Source organism: Mobula hypostoma, chromosome 7 (assembly GCF_963921235.1).
Source record: "Mobula hypostoma chromosome 7, sMobHyp1.1, whole genome shotgun sequence".
Lineage (NCBI taxonomy): Eukaryota > Metazoa > Chordata > Chondrichthyes > Myliobatiformes > Myliobatidae > Mobula > Mobula hypostoma.
Window position 1 is genome coordinate 15091507 of NC_086103.1, and position 24304 is coordinate 15115810.

General features: G+C 41.4%; 1 protein-coding gene across 1 annotated transcript in view; it reads right to left on the reverse strand.

The window, feature by feature from the left end:
- The window catches only part of mgat4b (alpha-1,3-mannosyl-glycoprotein 4-beta-N-acetylglucosaminyltransferase B), a 340217-nt gene that overhangs the window by 195039 nt on the left and 120874 nt on the right, over nt 1-24304 (reverse strand). Inside the window, exon 2 of the mRNA XM_063053065.1 lies at nt 2916-3095. Coding sequence (XP_062909135.1) covers nt 2916-3095 — 180 coding nt within the window. The remainder of the gene's footprint in view (nt 1-2915; nt 3096-24304) is intronic.

The window sequence follows — 24304 nt, forward strand, 5'->3', positions numbered from 1 at the left end:
TAACCTTCTGTCATACATGATTCAGTAATGCCTACAACATCATACATGCCCATCTGTAACTGTGTTACTTCATCTGCCTTATTCCTTTTTTTTAACCTTTTCATTTTTTTATATGTATAAAACTATAATTATTTATACATTCTTAAGTACACATTGAGATGATATAAAAGGAAATTAGACACTTAAATAGATAATTATGTACAGTGGTAATTCTAATCTATTAGGCTAAGTAATGGTATTAGTTGGTAAGAAACATAGTAACAATAGTTTCCATATATCTCTTCTGGACCATTTCCACTGGTCCAAAATGTTGTATATAAGCCTATGTAACAACCATTGTAGGTGTTTATATCCTAATTTGTTCATGCTTGCTCCTGCCCGCAGACATAATTATCCAATCCCTATGTACTTATTTACTTAATTTTTTTCATTTTTTATCCCTTTCCTAAATCTTTTCCTTTACTTGTATTAATTCTCTATTTTCCAAAAGAAAACAAAAACAGTAAACATTTAGACTCGGGGTGCTTATGTCAGCAATATTACTGTGTTGATGAGAAGAGCAGTCATCTAAAGTCTGCTCGCATTGGGGTTATATATTCAATCCATTTATTCCAGATTTGATAAAATTTTTCTTTTTGAATTCTCAGGGAGTAAGTCAACTTTTCCATTTTAAATATTTCCAAGATAATTTCGTGCCAATCTTCTAATGTAGGTGGTATTGGATTTAGCCACTTTCTAGTGATTGATTTCTTACTTGCCGCTAAGAGGGCCTGCAGCAACTTTATATCTTCCTTCTGTTCAAGAAACAATACATGATCCAAATAGAGCGTCTCAAAGTTCAGAGGTATCTGGGACCCAAGTACCTTAACTAATGTTCTATGAATACCTTCCCAAAATAGACTTAATTTAGGGCAATCCCAGAAAATATGAAAATGATTTGCCTCCTTGGAGCCGCACCTTCTCCAACACATCACGTTTGTATCTCTATATTTTTCCTGATATGGGGTCTTGAAGTATCTTATAATATTTTTCCAACAATGTTCTCTCCAAGTCCAAGAATTAGTCGAGGACCACTGAAAGCTGCATATTTTCCCCTATGCCTCCTCTGAAAGTACCAACCCCGCTTCTTTCTCCCACTTCTCTTTAATATACAATGTGTTTACATTTTTAGCATGGGAGAGTGCATTATATAATCGAGAAACTGATTTACTAGGTATTGAACTGCAAGCCGAATTCAGGATCTTGAAAAATTCTAATTCTACTGTTGATAGGTCTGTATATCTACAACTCTGGTTAACATAGTTTCGTTCTTGAAGGTACCTAAAAAAGTCATTGTGTTCTAGGCCATGTTTGTCCTGCAGGATTTGGAAACTTTGTAATACTCTTTTATCTATAAATGAGAGGTAGGTTGTAAGACCTTTCTTTATCCATAATTTAAATCTTTTATCTCCTCTGTTGGGAAGGAATTCGGTATCATATGCACACCATCTGAAGAGTTTTAACATGTTATTAATTCCACATGAATTAATCACCTTCTGCCATACTTTTAATGTAAGATTTATCCAACTGTTTTTAAATTTTCATCTGCCTTATTCCATATACTACGCACATCCAAATATAACACCTTCAGTTCTGTATTCACCCTTTTCAATTTTGTCTGCCTTTTACATTGCAACTCATCCTGTTGGCTTATTTGGACATTGGTTATTTGTCAGAATTTATGAATAGCCTTTCATAAATTCTGTTCTATTTCTTTATTTTGCTGTAAACATTGCTGTGGACTTCAGGAAGGGTAAGACAAAGGAACACATACCAATCCTCATAGGGGAATCAGAAATGGAGAGAGTGAGCAGCTTCAAGCTCCTGGGTGTCAAGATCTCTGAGGATCTAATCTGGTCCTAACGTATCGATGTAGTTTTGAAGAAGGCAAGATAGCAGCCATACTTTATTAGGAGTTTGAAGAGATTTGGCATGTCAGAATCAGAATCAGGTTTATTATCACCGGCATGTGACGTGAAATTTGTTAACTTAGCAGCAGCAGTTCAATGCAATACATAATCTAGCAGAAAGAGAGAGAGAAAAAATAATAATAAATAAAATAAAACATAATAAATAAACAAGTAAATCAATGACGTATATTGAATAGACAAATACACTCAAAAACTTCTATAGTTGTACCGTAGAGAGCATTCTGACAGGCTGCATCACTGTCTGGGATGGAGGGGCTACTTCACAGGACGGAAAGATGCTGCAGAAGGTTGTAAATCTAGTCAGCTCCATCTTGGATACTAGCTACAAAGTACCTAGGACATCTTCCAGGAGCGGTGTCTCAGAAAGGCAGCGTCCATTATTAAGGACCTCCTGCACCCAGGGCATGCCCTTTTCTCACTGTTACCTTCAGGTAGGAGATACAGAAGCCTGAAGGCACACACTCAGCGATTCGGGAACAGTTTCTTCCCTTCTGCCATCTGATTTCCAAATGCACATTGAATCTTTCGACAATACCTCCCTTTTCTTTTTTAATATACAGTATTTCTGTTCTTGCATATTTTTAAAAATCTATTCAATATACATAATTGATTACTTGTTTATTTATTATTACTATTATTTTATTTATTGTTATTTTTATTTTATTTATTATTATTATTATTTTCACTCTGCTAGATTATGTATTGCATTGAACTGCTGCTGCTAAGTTAACAAACTTCACGTCACATGCCGGTGATAATAAACCTGATTCTGATTCTGACATTTGCAAGAAAACGAACCTCAAGGTGGCAAATGGTAACATATATGTATTTTGATAATAGATTTACTTTGACCTTTATCTTTCTAATGCAGAACAGTGTTGAAAGCATGGGTTGGTTGCATAAGTATTGTGGTTATGTAACAGGGAATGGTAAAGTGCAGGATACCTGATAGGTTGCTCCAGGTTCTGTTGATGTCCCTCAGAGTTTGTTTCTCAGCAATGGTTCGCTTGATCTCATCTAAAACCACATTCAGTTCCTTTGACCGTTTGATGTTTTCCTGCTCAGCTGCATAGAGTCTGTCACGCAGTGCTAGGAACTCCCGCTGATAAACATCCACCACATCCCCTAGGGAAAAAGAGAGGCTGAGAGTTAGTTACACCATCAGACATAGGAGCAGATTAGGCTATTAAGGATAATAAATAAGGGACAGTAAATCTGCTCTGACCAATCAAGAACTTATTAACCTCTGCTCTAAATATACCCAATGACTTGGCCTCCATACCCATCTGTAGCAATGAATTCCACAGATTCACCACCTTCTGGCAAAATAAGTTACCCTCATCTCTATTCTAAAGGAATCTCTTCTGTTCTGAGGCTGTGCCCTCTGGTCCTAGACTCTTCCATCATTGGAAACTTCCTCTCCTCATCCACTCTATCTAGGCCTTTATAAATATTTGATAGGTTTCAATGAGATCTGCCCTCATTCTGCTAAACTCCAGCAAGTACAGGCCCAGGGACATCAAACGCTCCTCATACATTAACACTTTCATTTCTGGAATCATTCTCGTGAACCTCCTCTGAAATCGCGTCTTTTCTTAGATAAAGGGCCCAAACTCCTTACAATACTTCAAATGCAGTCTGACCGATGCCTTATAAAGTCTCAGAATTACATTCTTAAAAGATGAATGGGCAGTGAATCCATTCTCAGTGATGACTGGAAATGGATTCATGGCCTTGGTCAACCAAGAGAGCTTTCCACACTCTTCCAAAGGGAATCAGCCAAGGATAAGGATAGAATATCTTGTTTAAACAGATTGTAGGTAAAGGCAGAGGTCACTACTCCCTTCCATTAACAATTTCCAGGCAATGGATATTGGCCGTATTCACAAAATAGCAACACACACAAAATGCTAGAAGAACTCAAAAGACCAGGCGGCATCTATGGAAAAGAGTATGGTCAATAAGTCTAGGCCATTCATCGAGACTGGAAATAAAGATGAGAAGTCAGAACACGATGGGGGGAGGCGAGGGAGTGGTACAAAGTGGTAGGTGACTGGTGAAACCTGGGGGGCGGTATGAGAGGGAATGTTGTTGATTGGTGAAAGAGGCAGATAGCTGGAGAAGGGACTATCTGACAGGAGAGTGGAGAAGATCATGGAAGAAAGGGAAGGAGGAGGAACACCAGAGGGAGGTGATGGGCAAGTAAAGAGATAAAGTGAGAGAGGAAGACAGGAATAGGAAATGGTGAAAGTGGGATGGGGGGGACAATTACTGGAAATCGATGTTCATGCCATTAGGTTGGAGGATACCTAGAATATAAAGTGTTGCTGCTCCAACCTAAGTGTGGCCTCATCATGACAGTAGAGGAGAAGAGGCCATGGACAGACACATTGGTATGGGAATGGGAAGTAGAACTGAAATGGGTGGCCACCGGGAGATCCCCTTTTTTCTAGGTACTTAGCGAAGTCTCCCAATCTATCTTGCGTCTCATCGATATCCAGCAGGCCTTACCAGGAACACTGGATACAGTGGATGACCAAAGCAGACACAGGTAAAGGGTCACCACACCTGGAAGGACTGTTTGGGGCCCTGAATGGTAGTGAGCGAGGAGGATTAGGGGCAGGTGTGGTTTTGGTTCTGCTTGTGCCCTTCTTCCTTCGCCCCCCCCCACCCCCGGTTTCACTTATTTTACACTTCGTACTTCTTCCTCAACCCCACCTTCTTACTCTGACTTCTCATCTTTTCTTCCCAGCCCTGATGAAGAGTCTCGGCCTGAAACGTTGACGGTTTGCTCTTTTCCATCGGTATTGCTTGGCCTGCTGAGATCCTCCAACATTTTGTGGGTGCTACTTTGGATTTCCAGCACCCGCAGATTTTCTTGTGTTTGTCACAAAAGAATAGTTGGATCGGGTTGGGTGTAGGTGCGATGCCTCGAGAAGGTGCAATCCATCATTAAGGACCCCCATTACCCAGGACATGCCCTTTTCTCATTGTTACCATCGAGGAGGTGATACTGGAGCCTGAAAACACACGCTCAACGATGAATGAATGGCATCTTTCCCTCTGTCATCAGATTTCTGAATGGACAATGAACCCATCAACACTACCTCACTACTTTTTCTTTTTTCTTTCTCTTTTTACACTGTTCACCTTTTTTTAAATATGTACTTCTAATGTAATTTACAGTTTTTATTATTACATATTACAATGTACCTGCTGCGGCATAAGAACAAATTTCACGACATATGCCAGTGATACTAAACCTGTTTCTGATTCTGAATTGTTTCTTTTCTCGTAATTTAACTTTCCTATGATTGTGTGTATTTTTACGTAATCACCTGTACACGTGCAATTATTCCATCAATTTTCCAGCAATTACAGTATAGTTCCTTCTGTATTTTCTAGAAACTTCCTAATTTTCTACAGCAGGTGTCACGTTATTTGAATGTGGCTATTTGAAAGGTGAATTGTTATCACTGGAATGTTGTTATCGCTAGTCTGAGTATGAGATGATCATGACTATTTTTGTCCCCTTGGCTTTCTTTCCTTTGGTCTCTCAGTTTCTCTTTCTTGTTTGTTTTCCATTCTTGTGATACTGAATAGAACTATTGTAAGCAACACGTTTTATGCCTTATTACTGACTTGCAAAAAACTTTTAAATTCAAAGTAAATTTATTAACAAAGTATACATATGTCACCATATACACCCTGAGATTTATTTTATTTCATTTTTTTAGATATAGCAAGGAACAGGACCTTCTGACCCAAAGAGATTTAACACTTAATCAGAGGACAATTTACAATTTCCAATGACCAATTAATCTACTAACCCGATAAATGGATGGACTGTGGGAGGAAATGGGAGCACCCAGAGAAAAAAAGATGTTCACGGGAAGGAACTTAGAAACCGTGTGACACCATAGTAGCTTAGTGGTTAGCATGACACTATTACAGCTCGGACATTCTGGTGTTGAGTTCAATTCCGGTGTCCTTCTCTAAGGAGTCTCTGTGCAACCTCTGCATGGAAGGTGTGGGTTTCCTCCTACACACCAAAGACATACTTGGTAGGTTAACTGGTAATTGTAAATTATCCCGTATTAGGTTAGGGCTAATTGGGTTTTCAGGGATTGCTGGGACGGTGCACATTGAAGGGTTGGAAAGCCCTACTCTGTGCTGTATCGCTAAAAATTGATGTCAGAATTGAACTCCAAACTCTGACACCCCAAGCTGTAATAGCGTTGCACTAACAACTATGCTACCATGGCATTTTCTTCAGGCATTTAAGATTTGGACTATAATGGGATCAGGATCCAAAAGAAATTTAAAAATTGGATCACTGCCTACTGAGAGAATGCCATAACGAAGCAAGACACACACACACACACACACACACACACACACACAGAAATGATGAAGGATCTTGGCCCAAAGTATCGATTGTTCATTTATTTCCATAGATGCTGCCTAACTTGCTGAGTTCACCCAGCATTTTGTGTGTGTTGCTCTGGGGATTTCCAGCATCTGCAGAATCTCTTGTTTTTACGGGATGCTATAGATGACTATTCTGTCAAGGGTGTGGGCCAACATGTCACACACAACCCTTGTTGTGGATCTTAGCTGAAGGTAAAGCAGCTCAGTGGGTTAAAGTTGTAGTACCCAGTGCTTTATCCTTCAAATAACATCACTACAGCAAATTATCTGAGGATTATTTCATTGTTTATGGGAATTTACTATGTACATTTCAGCACATGGAGTTTAATCCTGTGATGATTTCTACAGATGTATAGTGAAAGCATTTTAACTGGCTGCATCGCGGTCTGCTATGAGGCTCCAATGCACAGTACTAGAAAAAGCTGCAGAAAGTTGTAAACTCAGCCAGCTCCATCATGGGCACTAGCCTCAAGGTTACCTTCAGAAAGTGATGGGCGGCATCCATCATTAAGGACTCCCATCATTCAGGACATGCCTTCTCCTCATTATTACCAACAGGAAGGAGGTACGGGAGCCTGAAGGCACACATTCAATGTTTTAGGAACAAGCTTCTTCCCCACCACCATCAGATTTTTGAACAATGCTTGAACACTACCTTACTATTTTTGCTCTCTTTTTGCACTACTTATTTAATCCATAAAACCATAAGATACAGGAGCACAATTAGGCCATTTGTCCAATCGAGTCTGCTCCACCACTTCAAAATGGCTGATCCAATTTTCCCCTCAGCCCCAATCTCCTACCTTCTCCCTGAATCCCTTCATGCCCTGACCAATCAAGAATCTATCAACCACTGCCTTAAGTATACATAAAGACCTGGCCTTCACAGCCGCCTGTGGCACAGAATTTCACAGATTCACCACTCTCTGGCTAAAGAAATACGTCATCTCCATTCTAAAAAGATGACCCTCTCTTCTAAGGCTGTGTCCTCTGGTCTTAGACTCTCCCACTGAAGGAAACATCCTCTCCACATCCACTCCATTAAGGCCTTTCACCATTCAACAGGTTTCAAAGAGGTCACCCCTCATTCTTTTGAATTCTGGTGAATACAGGTCTAGAGCCATCAAACACTTTTCATATGACAAGACATTCAACCCTGTTATCATTTTCATGAACCCCCTTTGAACTCTCTCCAGTTTCAGCACATCCTTTCTAAGATATTGGGCCCAAAAACGGTCGCAATACTGAAAGTGAGGCCTCACCAGTGCTTTATAAAGTCTCAACATTACATCCTTGCTTTTATATTCTTGCCCTCTTGAAATAAATGCTACCATTGCATTTGCCTTCCTTACCGCAGACTCAGCCTGCAAATTAACCTTTAAGGAATCCTGCACAAGGATTCCCAAGGTCCTTTGCACCTCAGTTTTGTAATTTCTCTCTATTTAGAAAATAATCAACCCTTTCATTTCTTCTACCAAAGTGCATGACCATACACTTCCCAACACTACTTTCTATCTGCTATTTCTTTGCCCATTCTTGGCAGATAATGTGAAGGTAAACCTGAAGGGTTTCTACAAGTATATTAAGAGTAAAAGGATAGTAAGGGACAAAATTGGTCCCCTAGAAGATCAAAGTGGTTGTCTATGTGTGGAGCCTCATGATTTGGGGGAGATCTTAAACCATTTTTTTGCATCAGTATTTACTCAGGAAACTGGCATAGTATATATGGAAGGAAGGGAAACAAGCAGTAGCGTCATGGAACATATAGAGATTAAAGAGGAGGAGGTGCTTGCTGCCTTACAGCGAATAAAGGTAGATAAATCCCCAGGGCCTGACATATTTCCTCAGACCTTGAGGGAGACTAGTGTAGAAATTGCAGGGGCCCTGGCAGAAATATTTTAAATGTCCTTAGCCACGGGTATGGTGCCAGAGAATTGGAGGGTAGCTCATGTTGTTCCGTTGTTTAAAAATGCTCCAAAAGTAAACCAGATAATTACAAGCTGGTGAGCCTGACATCAGTAGTAGGTAATTTATTGGAAGGTGTTCTGAGAGATCGGATATACAAGTATTCGGTCAGCCAAGGGCTGATTAAGGATAGTCAGCATGACTTTGTGCATGGTAGGTCGTGTTTAACGAATCTTGTAGAGTTTTTCGAGGAGGTTACCAAGAAAGCAGATGAAGGAAAGGCTGTGGATGTTGTCTACATGGACTTTACTAAGGCCTTTGACAAGGTCCCACACGGGAGGTTAGTTCAGAAGGTTCAGACACTAGGTATCCGTGGAGAAGTTGTAAACTGGATTCGAAATTGGTTGTGTGGGAGAAGACAGAGAGTGGTAGTGGATGATTGCTTATCAGACTGGAGGCCTGTGATTAGTGGTGTGCCTCAAGGTTCTGTGCTGGAACCATTGTTTTTTGTTGTCTATATCAATGATCCAGATAATAATGTGGTAAATTGGATCAGCAAGTTTGCTGATGACACTAAGATTGGAGGCATTATGGACAGCGAGGAGGGCTTTCAATGCTTGCAGAGGGATCTGGACCAACTGGAAAAATGGGCCAGAAAATGGCAGATGGGATTTAATGCAGAGGATTGGAGAGTGGCTCATGTTGTTCCGTTGTTTAAAAAAGGATCAAAAAGTAATCCGGGAAATTATAGGCCGGTGAGTTTAACGTCAGTAGTAGGTAAGTTATTGGAGGGAGTACTAAGAGACAGAATCTACAAGCATTTGGATAGACAGGGGCTTATTAGGGAGAGTCAACATGGCTTTGTGCGTGGTAGGTCATGTTTGACCAATCTGTTGGAGTTTTTCGAGGAGGTTACCAGGAAAGTGGATGAAGGGAAGGCAGTGGATATTGTCTACATGGACTTCAGTAAGGCCTTTGACAAGGTCCCACATGGGAGGTTAGTTAGGAAAATTCAGTCGCTAGGTATACATGGAGAGGTGGTAAATTGGATTAGACATTGGCTCGATGGAAGAAGCCAGAGAGTGGTGGTAGAGAATTGCTTCTCTGAGTGGAGGCCTGTGACTAGTGGTGTGCCACAGGGATCAGTGCTGGGTCCATTGTTATTTGTCATCTATATCAATGATCTGGATGATAATGTGGTAAATTGGATCAGCAAGTTTGCTGATGATACAAAGATTGGAGGTGTAGTAGACAGTGAGGAAGGTTTTCAGAGCCTGCAGAGGGACTTGGACCAGCTGGAAAAATGGGCTGAAAAATGGCAGATGGAGTTTAATACTGACAAGTGTGAGGTATTGCACGTTGGAAGGACAAACCAACGTAGAACATACAGGGTTAATGGTAAGGCACTGAGGAGTGCAGTGGAACAGAGGGATCTGGGAATACAGATACAAAATTCCCCAAAAGTGTCATCATGGGTAGATAGGGTAGTAAAGAGAGCTTTTGGTACATTGGCGTTTATTAATCGAAGTATTGAGTATAAGAGCTGGAATGTTATGATGAAATTGTATAAGGCATTGGTGAGGCTGAATCTGGAGTATTGTGTTCAGTTTTGGTCACCAAATTACAGGAAGGATATAACTAAGGTTGAAAGAGTGCAGAGAAGGTTTACAAGGATGTTGCCGGGACTTGAGAAACTCAGTTACAGAGAAAGGTTGAATAGGTTAGGACTTTATTCCCTGGAGCATAGAAGAATGAGGGGAGATTTGATAGAGGTATATAAAATTATGATGGGTATAGATAGAGTGAATGCAAGCAGGCTTTTTCCACTGAGGCAAGGGGAGAAAAAAACCAGAGGACATGGGTTAAGGGTGAGGGGGGAAATGTTTAAAGGGAACATTAGGGGGGGCTTCTTCACACAGAGAGTGGTGGGAGTATGGAATGAGCTGCCAGACGAGGTGGTAAATGCGGGTTCTTTTTTAACATTTAAGAATAAATTGGACAGATACATGGATGGGAGTTGTATGGAGGGATATGGTCCGTGTGCAGGTCAGTGGGACTAGGCAGAAAATGGTTCGGCACAGCCAAGAAGGGCCAAAGGGCCTGTTTCTGTGCTGTAGTTTCTATGGTTCTATGGTAAGTGTGAGGTGTTGCATTTTGGAAGGACAAATCAAGGTAGGACATACACAGTAAATGGTAGGGCACTGTGGAGTGCGGAGGAACAAAGGGATCTGGGAGTTCAGAAACATAATTCCCTGAAAGTGGCATCACAGGTAGACAGGGTTGTAAAGAAGGCTTTTGGCATCCTGGCATTCATAAATCAAAGTATTGAGTATAGGAGTTGGGATGTTATGGGGAGGTTGTACAGACATTGGTGAGGCCAAATTTGGAGTATTGTGTACAGTTCTGGTCACCTAACTATAGGAAGGATATCAATAAGATTGAAAGAGCGCAGAGAAGATTTACTAGAATGTTGCCGGGTCTTCAGGAGTGAGTTATAGGGAAAGATTGAACAGGTTAGGACTTTATTCCTTGGAGCGTGGAACAATGAGGGGAGATTTAATAGAGGTTTACAAAATTATGAGGGGTATAGACAGAGTAAATTTGAATAGGTTCTTTCCACTTTGATTAGGAGAGATAAATACGAGAGGACATGGCTTTAGGGTGAAAGGGGAAACGTTTATGGGGAATATTAAGGGGAACTTCTTCACTCAGAGAGTGGTGGGAGTGTGGAATGAGCTGCCATCTGACGTGGTAAATGCGGGCTCACTCTTAAGTTTTAAGAATAAATTGGATACGTACATGGATGGGAGAGGTCTGGAGGGTTATGGACTGGATGCAGGTCAATGGGACTAGCGGAATAAATGTTTCGGCACAGACTAGAAAAGCTGAATGGCCTGTTTCCTGTGCTGTAGTATTCTATGGCTCTATTCTCCTAATCTGTCTATGTCCTTCTGTAGTACTCGACTTCCTCACAACTACCTGCCCTTCCACTGATCTTCATATCATCTGCAAACTTTGCAACAAAGCCATCAATTCCATCATCCAAATCACTGACATATAACACAAAAAGAATCTGTCCCAACACAGACCCCTGTGGAATACCACTAGTCATCGGCAGCCAACTAGAAAAGGTTCCCTTTATTCCCACTCTTTGCCTCCTATTCGATTTTTTATATACAATTTTGATTGTAATTTATTGCACTGTATTACTGTCAGAAAACACAAATTTCACAAAATATGTCAGTGATTCTGATGCATTTTAAGGGTAGCAGGACGTACATCATTAATAGTTGGATCATAGAGAGCACCTAGGAACAGAGGGACTAACAATACTTGAAGGTGGCAGGGAAGGTAGATAAAGTGATTAAGAAGGCATATTGGATACTAGTGTTTATTAATCGGGGCTTTAAATACAGGAGTAGGTAGCTTATACTCCAGCTGAGGTCAGAACAATGCTTTAAGAAATTGGAGTACGGCAGTTCTTGCCACACAATAAGGAGAATGTGATGGTGCCAGAGGGGACTCACCAGGGCGGACCATTTTGTAGGTGATACCAGAGAGGCTGGGTCCCTACTCCATGCAGCAGAGTTGATTAAGAGGGGACATAATTCAGGAATGTGAAACATAGTACAGCACAGGAACAGGCACTTCAGCCCACAATGGTATGCCAAACCAATTAAATTAGTAATCAAATGGATAACTAAATTAATCCCTTCTAGCTGCACAATGTCCATATCCTTCCATTTTCCTCACATTCATGTGCCTATCTAAAGGTCTCTGAAACATCCCAAATGTATCTGCCTCTACCACCATCCTAGGCAACATATTCCAGACACCCACCTCTCTCTGTGTAAAAAAAACTTGCCCCTCACACTTCCTTTGAAATCACCTTCTCTCACCTTAAATGCATTCCCTCTGGTATTAGACATTTCAATCCTGGGTAAAAGATGCTGTCTGTCTATTCTATCTATGCCTCTCATACCCTTATAAAGTTCTGTCTGATCAGTTTCATCTACCTCAATACATGACTGAGGCGTATGAATAGGGTGGACTGCAGGAAATGCCTCTTTACCAGAGGTCCTATTTGAGGCTAGGATTAATCTAGATGGGTAGGACAAATACCCAGTTTCTAAAATGAAAGTTGAGTTTATTATCCTCTGCACAAAAATATGTTTGTAGGTGCAATTAAAAACGTACATGCAGCGGCTTCACAGGCCCATAGCATCAGATAATCACCATTCACAAGAAAAGCATAGATGAAACAAAATAAACAGTTTTTTTTAATCAAAAAGCACAATTAAAGCAAAAGAAACAGTCTATTTTAGTGTGGTGGCTTAAGTTTTCATAGTGTCACTAACAATATTGCAGCATGGCTCTGGGGCTATTAGTCTGGGCTGCTATGGCAGTGAAGCAGTTAGCGCAACACTATTACAGCTCAGGGCTCTGGAGTCCCCTGTAAGAAGTTTGTACGACCTCCCCAAGAGTGTGTGGGTTTCCTCTGGGTGCTCCAGTTTCCTCCCACAGACCAAAGACACACAGGTTAGTAGGTTAATTGGTCATTGTATATTGACCTGTGATTAGACTAGGGTTAAATCGGTAGATTGCTGGGCAGTATGGGCTCGTTACCCGGAAGGGCCCGTTCTGCGCTGTAGCTCAAAATAAATAAATAAACAAACAAATAAACAAATAAAGTCCTTTCTCCCTGGGACCATTCCAGTGAGCTTCCTCTTCACCCTCCCCAAGGCATTGACTTTCCTCCCTGAAAGCCTGGTATAGACCTCAAAGCTCCATCTGAGGTCTAACCATTGATTTATGATGTAGTGCTGATGACAGCTTCAAAAGAGCTCTGTAAACACATTGTTCATCTTACTTAAGGATTTCAGAGCAGACAGAACTAAACACCCTTGTAACCTGAGCACATGTTCAATAAATTTCCTGTCAGTCTGGCTCCAGAAATCCATTTATTAATGCCGACTTGCTACTACAACAAACATTCCAGTATCATGTAAAGACTCAAATCTGACAGACAGTTCAATATTTACAAATTAATTTAAGACACCCTATGTTTTCTTTTACAGGAATTCAATATGGCAAGAAGGGAAGCTTATAAAATACAAACAAAATCAAATTGTTTTCTAAATTCAGCTGCCAGTTACGACTCACATGGGCACACTCACATCACATGATAAGTGTGGGTTTGAATCCACCCAGGAGAGAAACACAACCCAGGTTCTCTCCACTGCAGGACCAACACTGTCCTGATCTGTTGGCAGAAATCTCTTTAACACAAGGTGCAGACTAGAGCCCTGCCAGCTCTCTCGCAGGGAAGCAATGCTCTGTAAATTAGTTTTTAACAGCAGCAGTACAGTGCATTACAGATACTGTATAAAATACATCAACTTAAATTAACATAAATTATAAATAACTTAAACCACAAAACAGATATAATAACATTAGCGAGAGAAATATATTTCAAGGTAAAACTAGGGTTTTTCCAAGTTCAAGTTCAGTTGTCATTCAACCATACATGAATACTCATGAACACAGCCAAAAGAAGCAGCATTTCTCCAGGACCTAAGTCAGACATCCCACCTCTCCCAGAAGTTCCGGGAGTCTCCCACATATCGATAGTGGCTCTCTGACGCCCGGAAATTATATACAATATCCCAGAAATCGATTTTTTTGAGAGCAAGAGGGAGCATCCTGACTGGCCTCTCTTTGTGCTAAGAGCGGCTCCCAACCACCGGGCCACGAGGAAACAATACGATTTGGCGATATGAAACGATATGAGTCAGCTGCACCTTTCCTCATTCCCTGTCACGCACTGTTGAACTTGAACACATGCACTGTTGAACGTGAGTCATCCATGTCAGCGTGGGAAGAAGATCAACTCCTCGAGCTTGCAAATGACAGTGGGCTGAAAAGTATGTTTGACATAACATCTTTGCCGGCATTCTGGATCAAAGTCAAGGCTGAATATCCTGAGATAGCCACGGAAGCACTGAAAACATTGCTTCCATTTCCAACATCATATCTCTGCAAAGTGGGGTTTTCTGCAATGAATGCAACGAAAACTAAATTGCGGAATAGACTGGACATAAGGAACCCCCTTCGAGTATCACTGTCTCCCATCACCCTTCCATGGGACCGTCTGGTTGCAGGGAAACAAGCCCAGGGCTCCAACTGATTCAGCGATATTGGTGTGTTGCAATGATTTTATATGTTCATACGGGGAAAATATGTGCTGTGTGTTTAATATCCAAATGTTACTTAAAATGTTATGATGCTATTGACTTATAAGTGACTTATAATTGACTTATCACTATATTCATGCGAGGAAAATACGCGCTGTGGGTTTAATATTAAATTCATTAGATAAACCCTTTTAGAAATGAAATTAAGTGTATTAGCCACTTATAAGTGACTTATAATTGACTTATCATCTATATTCCGGTCGTGATTAACACCCCCCACCCCTGTCAGCTGGTCCGCAAGGATATTGTCAATATTAAACCCGTCTGCAGTGCAAAAAAGGTTGGGGACCCCTGCTAAGTAGACCTATCAGTTTTCTCTGTGGGCGGGCTTTACAGTCAACCTCAAAAATAATGACAGTGTTGCTCGCTGCACTGTTTGCAACAGTGACTTTTCTATTGCCCATGGTGGGTTAAAACATAAAAGACATGTTCAGGTGAGTTTAACAGGCGTCATTCGTTCATTAGCATAGCTAGCGTTATTTAAACTAGCTGGCTGGCTGCTGAGGAGCTACTCTATTGATGTCCTACGTGATAAGCCAAACTCCCTGTAGACTTGCTTAAAGTTGTAATAGAATAAACATGATAGTATAATATAAGTACATATTTTAATGTCATATTTTCTGCATATACCCAACTTGGTTTACAGATTAGAGAAAATCACTAAACAAAGTATTACATACATCCTTGGAGATCAACAGGAGGGGGTATATGGGGTTGCGGGGGGCGGGGGTGCTACCTCCCTGAAATGAGTTTTTGCAGGGTGGGATGTCTGGTCTATGTGCAAAACACAATACCAACCTTCATACACAGTAAAGCCACATATAACATCTATAAGATAACAGCAAATATACAGTCACACAAATAATAATATATCACTCAAGTCCCTGAATATTATGTGATGTCCTGTTGATTGATGGTGCATGGATGTTTTTGGCAAGAACAGCCTCTCAGCAGTCAGATCAAGATTATCATTATTTGGTATATGTACATTGAAACATACAGTGAAATATATCATCTTGTCAAATCAAATGTACAAGAATTGTGAATTTGATGGCAGTAGGTCAGGAGTGAACATAGAACAGTACAGCTCCATCAGCCTACGAAGTTGTGCCAACCTTCTGACCTACTCTAAGATCAATCAAGCCCTTCCCTCCCCATAACCTTCTATTTTTCTATCATTCATCTGCCTACCTAAGAGTTTCTTAAATGTCCCTAATTTATCTGTCTCTACCACCGAACCTGGCAGTGTGTTCCACACATCAACCTCTCCCTGTGTAAAAAAAACTACCTCTGACATCCTCCTATACTTTCCTCCACTCACCTTAAAATTATGTCTCCTTGTATTCACCATTTCCTCCCTGAGGAAAAGGTGCTGGTCAGAGAAGTGGAGAGGACAGAGAAGATCCTCTAACTCCTTCTCTATCTAGAGTGGTTAGCACAAACTTTACAGCAGTATCTGTAAAATTTAAGATCAATTCCTCCCACTCTCTGTAAGGACTTTGTACAGCCTCCCCATGACCAAGTGTGTTTGCTCCGGGTGCTCCAGTTTTTGGTTAGGGTTAATAAGTTGTGGGCATGCTGTGTTGGCGCTGGAGTATGGCAACACTTGCGGGTTGCCCCCAGCACAACCATTGCAAACGATGCGTTTTACTCTATGTTTTGACGTCTTCTTCATCTTCTTCATGTGCCTTGCGTGCTACACGCTTGGGTGATCATGGCTCTCCACATTGAACAATCCCTCGCAGCGTCAATGATATCTCGCACATTTAGATTTGTTAGTTCTTTCACAGCGTCCATATATTTTCTTCTTTGCCTTCCTCTTCCACATTTCCCAGGCATACCGCCTTGTAATGTAAGGCATTCTACTTCTCCCTTTCTGATGACATGGCCCAGGAAATTAAGTTTCCTCTCATCTAATGTTCTCATTAAAGATCTTTTTGTATGGGCACGTTGGAGTACTGTCTCATTAGTTACCCTATCTCTATATGATATTTTCAGCATTCTTCTAAGAAACCACATATCTGTTGCTTCTAAGTTTCTTTGGAGTTCTGGTGTCATAGTCCATGTTTCGGAAGCATACAGCAAGATTGACCAGATGTAACATTTTAGTAGCCTAAGCCTTGTTGTCATAGAGATGTCTGTTGGTAAAAATGGTAAGCAATGAAAAGCATGAAACATGGTAAAGCCACTGGACCTGATGAAACATCAGTGGAAATGATACAAGCCCTAGAAGATCTAGGCATAGATATTCTTTTTGAACTGTTTAATGGCATATATGAGTCTGGTGTATTGCCTGACAATCTCTTGAAATCAGTATTTATAACTCTGCCAAAAATTCCAGGAACTATTAACTGCAAAAGTTATAGAACAATCAGTCTTTTGAGTCACATAATAAAGATTTTGATGAGAATTGTTCTGAGTCGAATTAAAAACAAGTCCAGAAACTTCTAAACTGCAATATGGGTTTATTGAGGATAGAGGAACAAGGATCGCAATTTTCATACTATGAATGCTTTCAGAAAGGACAATTGAATATCAAAATGATGCCTTTTTATGTTTTATTGATTTCACTAAAGCATTCGACAAAGTGCAACATGAAAAATTATTTCAAATTCTTGCAGTCGGGAGGAGAAGATGGCGGCGCAACAAAGCACACGCGGCCTCTCCAGTGATGATATCTGTTATCTGTCACGTAGGAGGCCGTGCACAATTCTGATTTGATGGAGGCAGACGTGAGAGCACGGAGGAACATCTGGTGAAACTTCTGAAATGCCTGTTTCGCTGCCACTGCTACTGTGTGATCCGAAATCTCCGGAGGGGAAGGCCCCGAATCCTTGGCTTTGCCTGTTGCTTGGCGGCCAGGGCTGGGATCGAAGCGCTCGGCAGAGATGATGCTCGGTGTCGGAGGGCTGGTCGGAGGCTCGAAGTTTTCGGATGGACTCAGAGTCGAACTGTGGTCGGGTGCTTCCAGGGTGCTGCATCGGCAAGTTTGCAGCGCTGGAAGCTCATGGCAGGGAGAGTTTCTCCCTTCTACCGTCTGCGTGAGATGTTGGGGCTATCGGGACTTTGAGACTTTTTTTTTACCGTGCCCATGGTCTGCTCTTATCAAATTACGGTATTGCTTTGCACTGTTGTAACTATATGTTATAATTCTGTGGTTTTTGTGGCTTTAGTCTTGGTCTGTCTTGTGTTTCTGTGATATCATACTGGAGGAACATTGTATCATTTTTTAATGCATGCATTTCTAAATGACAATAAACGAGGACTGAGTGTCCTAATAATCTAATCAAATCTAAACTAAACGTCACAAGATGCTAGAAGTAAAGTAGAAATAAAAAGAATTGTCATTGCCAAAACCAACTTCCAAAAATTGAAACCCATGTTTACCAAAAGACACATTTCTATGACAACAAGGCTTAGGCTACTAAAATATTACATTTGGTCAATCTTGTCTTGATGTACATGTGACAAATAAAGCTAATCTTTAAGATCCAATGGTAGTTCTCGGGCAGAGGTTCCTAATCTTTTATATGCCATGGGTCCCTGCCAATAACCAAGAAATATGTGGATCCCAGGTTGAGAACCCCCGTTCTAGGGCAAAATATATCTCTCAAAGAACAGCACAGGAACAATTAACTCTTCACTGCAGTTTATAGCAGTTTGCAATACACGGGTTAGCAGCCGAGCTTCTAATATTACTTTGGAAGCAGGTAATTGATTTTAAAACCACACTGAGAATCCTGTGAAAGTTATCAAATTTTCAGACTTCCAGACATCCCACCCTGCAAAAACTCATTTCAGGGAGGTAGTACCACCATTTCAGGGAGGTAGCACCCCCGCCTCCCACAACCCCATATCCCCCCCACCCCGTCAACCTCCAAGAGTGTATGTAATACTTTGTTTAGTTATTTTGTCTAATCTGTAAACCAAGTTGGGTATATGCAGCAAATGTGACATTAAAATATGTACTTATATTATATTATCATGTTTATTCTATTACAACTTTAAGCGAGTCTACAGAGTTTGGCCTCATCACGTAGGACATCAATAGCATAGCACCTTGGCAGCTAGCCAGCTAGTTTAAATCCAGGTCCCTAACCTGTTTTGCACCGCGAACCGGTTTAATATTCTTGCGGACCGGCCAACCTCGGGGCTGGGGTGGGGTTGGGGGCGGGGGGGGGGTGTTAAGCGCGACCGCAATATAGGTGATACATCAACTATAAGTCACTTGTAAGTAGCTCAATTTCATTTCTAAAGGGGTTTATTTAACGAATTTAATATTAAACACACAGCGCATATTTTCCTCAAATGAATATAGTGATAAGTCAATTATAACAGTGGTCCCAAACCTCCGGGCCGCGAAGAATGCAGGGGTACAGCGGTGGCCAGAACGAACCCAGCACATCTTTAAGAAAAAAGATGTGCTGGGTGCGTTCTGGCTACCGCTGTATTCTTCACGGCTCGGAGGTTGGGGACCACTGAATTATAAGTCACTTATAAGTCAATGGCATCATAACATTTTAAGTAACGTTTGGATATTAAACACAAAGCGTATATTTTCCTCGTATGAATATATAAGATCATTGCAACACACCAATATCGCTGAATCAGTGGGAGCCCTGGGCTTGTTTCCCTGCAACAAGACGATCCTATCGAGGGGTGATGGGAGACAGCGATACTCGAAGGGGGTTCCTTATGTCCAGTCTATTCTGCAATTTAGTTTTTGTTGCATTCATTGTAGAAGACCCTGCTTCGCAGAAATATGTTGGAAATGGAAGCAACATTTTCAGTGCTTTTGTGGCTATCTCAGGATATTCAGCCTTGACTTTGATCCAGAATGCCAGCAGAGATGTTATGTCAAACCATATTTTTCAGCCCGCCGTAATTTGCAAGCTCGAGGATTTGATCTTCTTCCCGCGCTGACATGGATGATTCACCGGGGACATTCACAAATGGGTCACGGACCCATTCCTTTGCACGTCTTGGGTCACTGATGACCTTGCGTGCGTTAAAATTCAACAGTACGTGACAGGGAATGAGGAAAGGTGCAGCTGACTCATATTGCCAAATGATATTGTTTCCTCACGGCCCGGTGGTTGGGGACCACTCTTAGCATGAAGAAAGACCAATCAGGATGCTTGCTCTCCCTCTCCCTCTCCCCCTCAAAAAAATCTATTTCCAGGATATTGTATATAATTTCCGGGCATCAGGGAGCCACTATCGATATGCGGGAGGCTCCCAGAACTTCCGGGAGAGGTGGGATGTCTGGACTTCATGCCCTATGTAAAAGGAGGATGAGAGGTGACTTGATAGAGATGTACAAAATGATAAGAGGCAAAGATGAAGTAGACAGCCAGATACATGTCCTCAGGGCAGAAATGGCTAATATAAGTGGGCATAATTATAAGGTGATTTAAGGAGAGTATAGGGAAGGAGTGTCAGAAGTAGGTTTTATACATAGAGTGGTGGGTGCAGACAGATACGTTAGGGACGTTTTAGAGACTCTTACATCGTTGAAGGAAAAATGGAGGCTATGTGGGAGGGAAGGGTTAGATTGAACTTGAAGTAGGTTAAAAAATAGGCTGCACCACAGCCTGGCATGGAAACACCAATATCCTCGAACGGCAAATCCAACAAAAAGTAGTGAATATAGCCCAATCCATCATGGGTAAAACCCTCCCCACCATTGAGCACATCGATATGAAACGCTATCGCAGGAAAGCAGCATTTATCATCAGGCACTCCCACCACCCAGGACACGCTCTCTTCTCACTGCTGCCAGCAGAAAGAAGGTACATGAGGCTCAGGACTCAGATCACCAGGTTCAAGAACAATTATTACCCCTCATCCATCAGGCTCCTGAACCAAAGGGGACAACTTCACTCGCCCCATCATTGAAATGTTGCCACAACCAATGGATTCAATGTCAAGGACTCTTCATTTCATGTTCTTAATATCTGTTGCTTGTTTGTTCGTTCGTTCGTTCGTTCGTTTGTTTGTTTGTTTGTTTGTTTGTTTGTTTATTTATTTATTTATTTATTTATTTATTGCTATGATTTTTACATTTACATTGGCATAGTTCGTTGTCTTCTGCACACTGGTTGAATGCCCCAGTTGGACAGTCTATCATTGATTCTGTTATGGCTATTATTCTATAGATTTGATAAGCATGCCCACAAGAAAACAAATCTTAGAGCTGTATATGGTGACATATACGTACTTTGATAATAAATTTACTTTGAACTTGAGCATTGTGGGCTGGAGGGCCTGCACTGTGCTGTAATGTCCTCTCCCAAAAGTTCAATTAAAGAAGAGATGTAACTGCATTTGAGCTAAACCATAACAAATTCCATGGAGTCACACACCACAGACATGGGCCCTTCAGTGCACCATATCTATATTCACTGAGAGCTCATTCATACGGTTTCTCAGAGTGATGGCTTGGGCCCAGAAGCAAGACCGCGCGTAAAATGGCAACAATATACCAGATGGGTCAAAGGGCCTGTTTCTGTCATGTACTTCTCTATGACTCTATATGGAAGCTGCCGTAAGCAGCAAGCAGCTCAAGACACCAAGGTTCGAGGGTCAGACCATACTTTGTTCCAAAAAGAGATGCAATAGTAGCAACAGCTCCCAGCAAACAGCAGGCAATAATTGGTGCGACAGTTGATGCTTCTGCTGGATGCAGTTAAGCAAAGTAAAACGACGCAGGTCAGCAGTTAAACATTTACATTTTTCCCTACTTTACTATTGGATTACAACATAAAAGTTGACACAGGAAAAAAAATCACACACCACTTAATTATATTATTTTCCCTAAGCAGTAAGGCTGATCAACACCTCCACCCACTAACTCACCCCTCCACACCCCCAATCACCACTGCTTTATCATTTCCTGTCAGTCACCTTATGTACAGACACTCTTGTACCCTGCAGCTTTACGATGCAATTAATGTCTCTCTCTATATATATATAAACTACCTTATGTATTTATATTTTTTGTGTTTTTCATTTTTATTGAAGTCATTGCTGTACTGTGTTTTTTTTGTGCTGAATTGGATCCAGGGTAACAATTATTTTGTTCTTCTTTACACTTGTGTACTGGAAATGACATTACACTATCTTGAATTTTGAATCAATGCTTATTTCCAGTACTCTTCCTCCCAAAACTGGCTTGTATTTCAAACATTATTGCCGGCATCCTTCTTTACAAATAAATGGTAGATCCATGATTGTATTGTGAAAAGATTTACCCTGTTGTTCCTTCAGTCCTGAGACCAATGGCCATTGCTCTGCGTCAGTGATATGTGGTGAAGAAATAATGGAAAATCACACTTTATTATAGAACAGAGAAATACTGAGTGATGATTGCTTTCTCGGATGGAACCAGAAGGAAATGACTTTCCGAGTTTCAGAGAGACTGGTGCCTTATATAACTTTGAACAAAACGTGCTTATTTGGCAATGGAATTAAATTTGTTATCTAATCCTGTGGCCCTGCATGAATGTAAATTTCCTCTATCTAAATAGAGGGAAGATTGAAGATCCTCTACCAATCTCTCTTCTAGAGCCTTCAATCCTTCGATTAGTTCACCTCTTAATCTTCAGTATTCTTTAAACCTTGAGATACTTTTAAACAACATTAAACCCTCAAACTGAAACAATCCAGTCTGAATTCACATTTTATGGATTATTGATCCTGTGACATAATTATTACACTGCCACAGATTCACAAATTCTGGTTAATTGTGCACCGGTTCCAAATGTAACTATTATTAGTTTGTTCTAACGTTGCATATCCGTACTTCTAACTTTATTTTTATATAATTCTTTATTCTGCTGCTATATTCACATGCTTCAAATCAGCCACCATCAGCCCTGTACCAAGGAACTCTACACCTTCAGAACTAAATGACTACTGCCCAGTGGCACTGACACCAATCATCATGAAATTCTCTGAATTGCTAGTAATGGCACATATCAAAAACTCCACTGGACACTCACCAATATGCTTACCAACAGAATCACACCACAACAGATGCCATAGCATCTGTCAGGCACTTGGCCCCGACACATCTAGAATCGAAGGACACTGGTGTCAGAATGCTGCTTCAGTTCAGCATTCAACACAGAACTTGGTGAAAAAAAATCCTACTCCCCAATCTAAATACATCACTATTCAACTGGGTGTTAGACTTCCTAACCAACAGACCTCAGATAATCAGGATGTACAATCACTCCTCCCTCCCCAGGTGCCCCTCAGAGCTGTGTGCTAAGACCATTGCTGTACACTCTGCTCGCACATGACTGCACAGCCAAACACCTGAGCAATCACATCAAGTTTGCCAATGACACAACAGTGGTGGGGGTCATCACTAACTAAGATGAGACAGTCTACAGAGAGGAGGTGGAAGTGCTCGAGGTCTGGTGACAAACAAATAACCTCTTCCTCAATGTCAACAAAACAAGAGATGGTTATCGACTTCAGAGGAACTCACACCCCAACTTACATCAGCAGCACAGCAGTGAAGCAGCTTCAAGCTCCTGGGAGTGCTCATCTCGCACAACCTCCCATAGTCCCAGAACACATCTTACACAATCAAGAAAGCTCATTAATGCCTCTACTTTCCGATGAGGCTGAAGAAAGCTGGACTATGCAGATGCACAGTAGAGAGCATCCGAACAAACTGCATCACTGCTTGGTACAGAAACTGCACTGTGCTGGATAGGAATACTCAACAAGTAGTCAAAACTGCCCAACACATCACCTGCACCAGCCTACCCACCATCAGGACATCTATACAGAAAGGAACCGGGAAAGGGCCAGTGACATCATGAAGGATCCCACCCACCCTGCTCACGGACTGTTGTCCCACTCCCATTCAGGCCAAGACCCTTCATCAGGATTGGAAAAAAAAATATGTGAAGTCAGAGTTAGAAGGTAGGGGAAGGGGAGGAAGAAGTACCAGGTGGTAGGTGATAGGTGAAACTGTGAGGGGGGACAAGGGGGAATCTGATAGGAGTGGGTAGAAGACCATTGAAGAAAGGGAAGGGGGAGGAGCACCAGAAAGAGGTGATGGGCAGGTAAGGAGATAAGCTGAGAAAGGGAAAAGTAGGATGGGGAATGGTGAAGGGAAGTTGGGAGGGGGGCATTACCGGAAGTTCGAGAAATCGGTGCTCATGCCAAAGGTTGGAGGCTATCCAGACGGAATACAGGTCAGAACCAGAATCAGGTTTATTATCACCGGCATGTGATGTGAAATTTGTTAACTTAGCAGCAGCAGTTCAATGCAATACATAATTTAGCAGAGAGAGAAAGAAAAAAATAATAATAAAATAAAACATAATAATAAATAAACAAGTAAATCAAATACATATATTGAATAGATTTTTTAAAATGTGCAAACAGAAAAAAATGAAGTAGTGTCCAAAGCTTCAATGTCCATTTAGGAATCGGATGGCAGAGGGGAAGAAGCTGTTCCTGAATCGCTGTGCCTTCAGGCTTCTGTATCTCCTACCTGATGGTAACAGTGAGAAAAGGGCATGCCCTGGGTGCTGGAGGTCCTTAATAATGGACACTGCCCTTCTGAGACACTGCTCCCTGAAGATGTCCTGGGTACTTTGTAGGCTAATGCTCAAGATGAAGCTGACTAGATTTACAACCTTCTGCAGCTTCTTTCGGTCCTGTGCAGTGGCCCCTCCATACCAGACAGTGATGTAGCCTGTCAGAATGCTCTCCACGGTA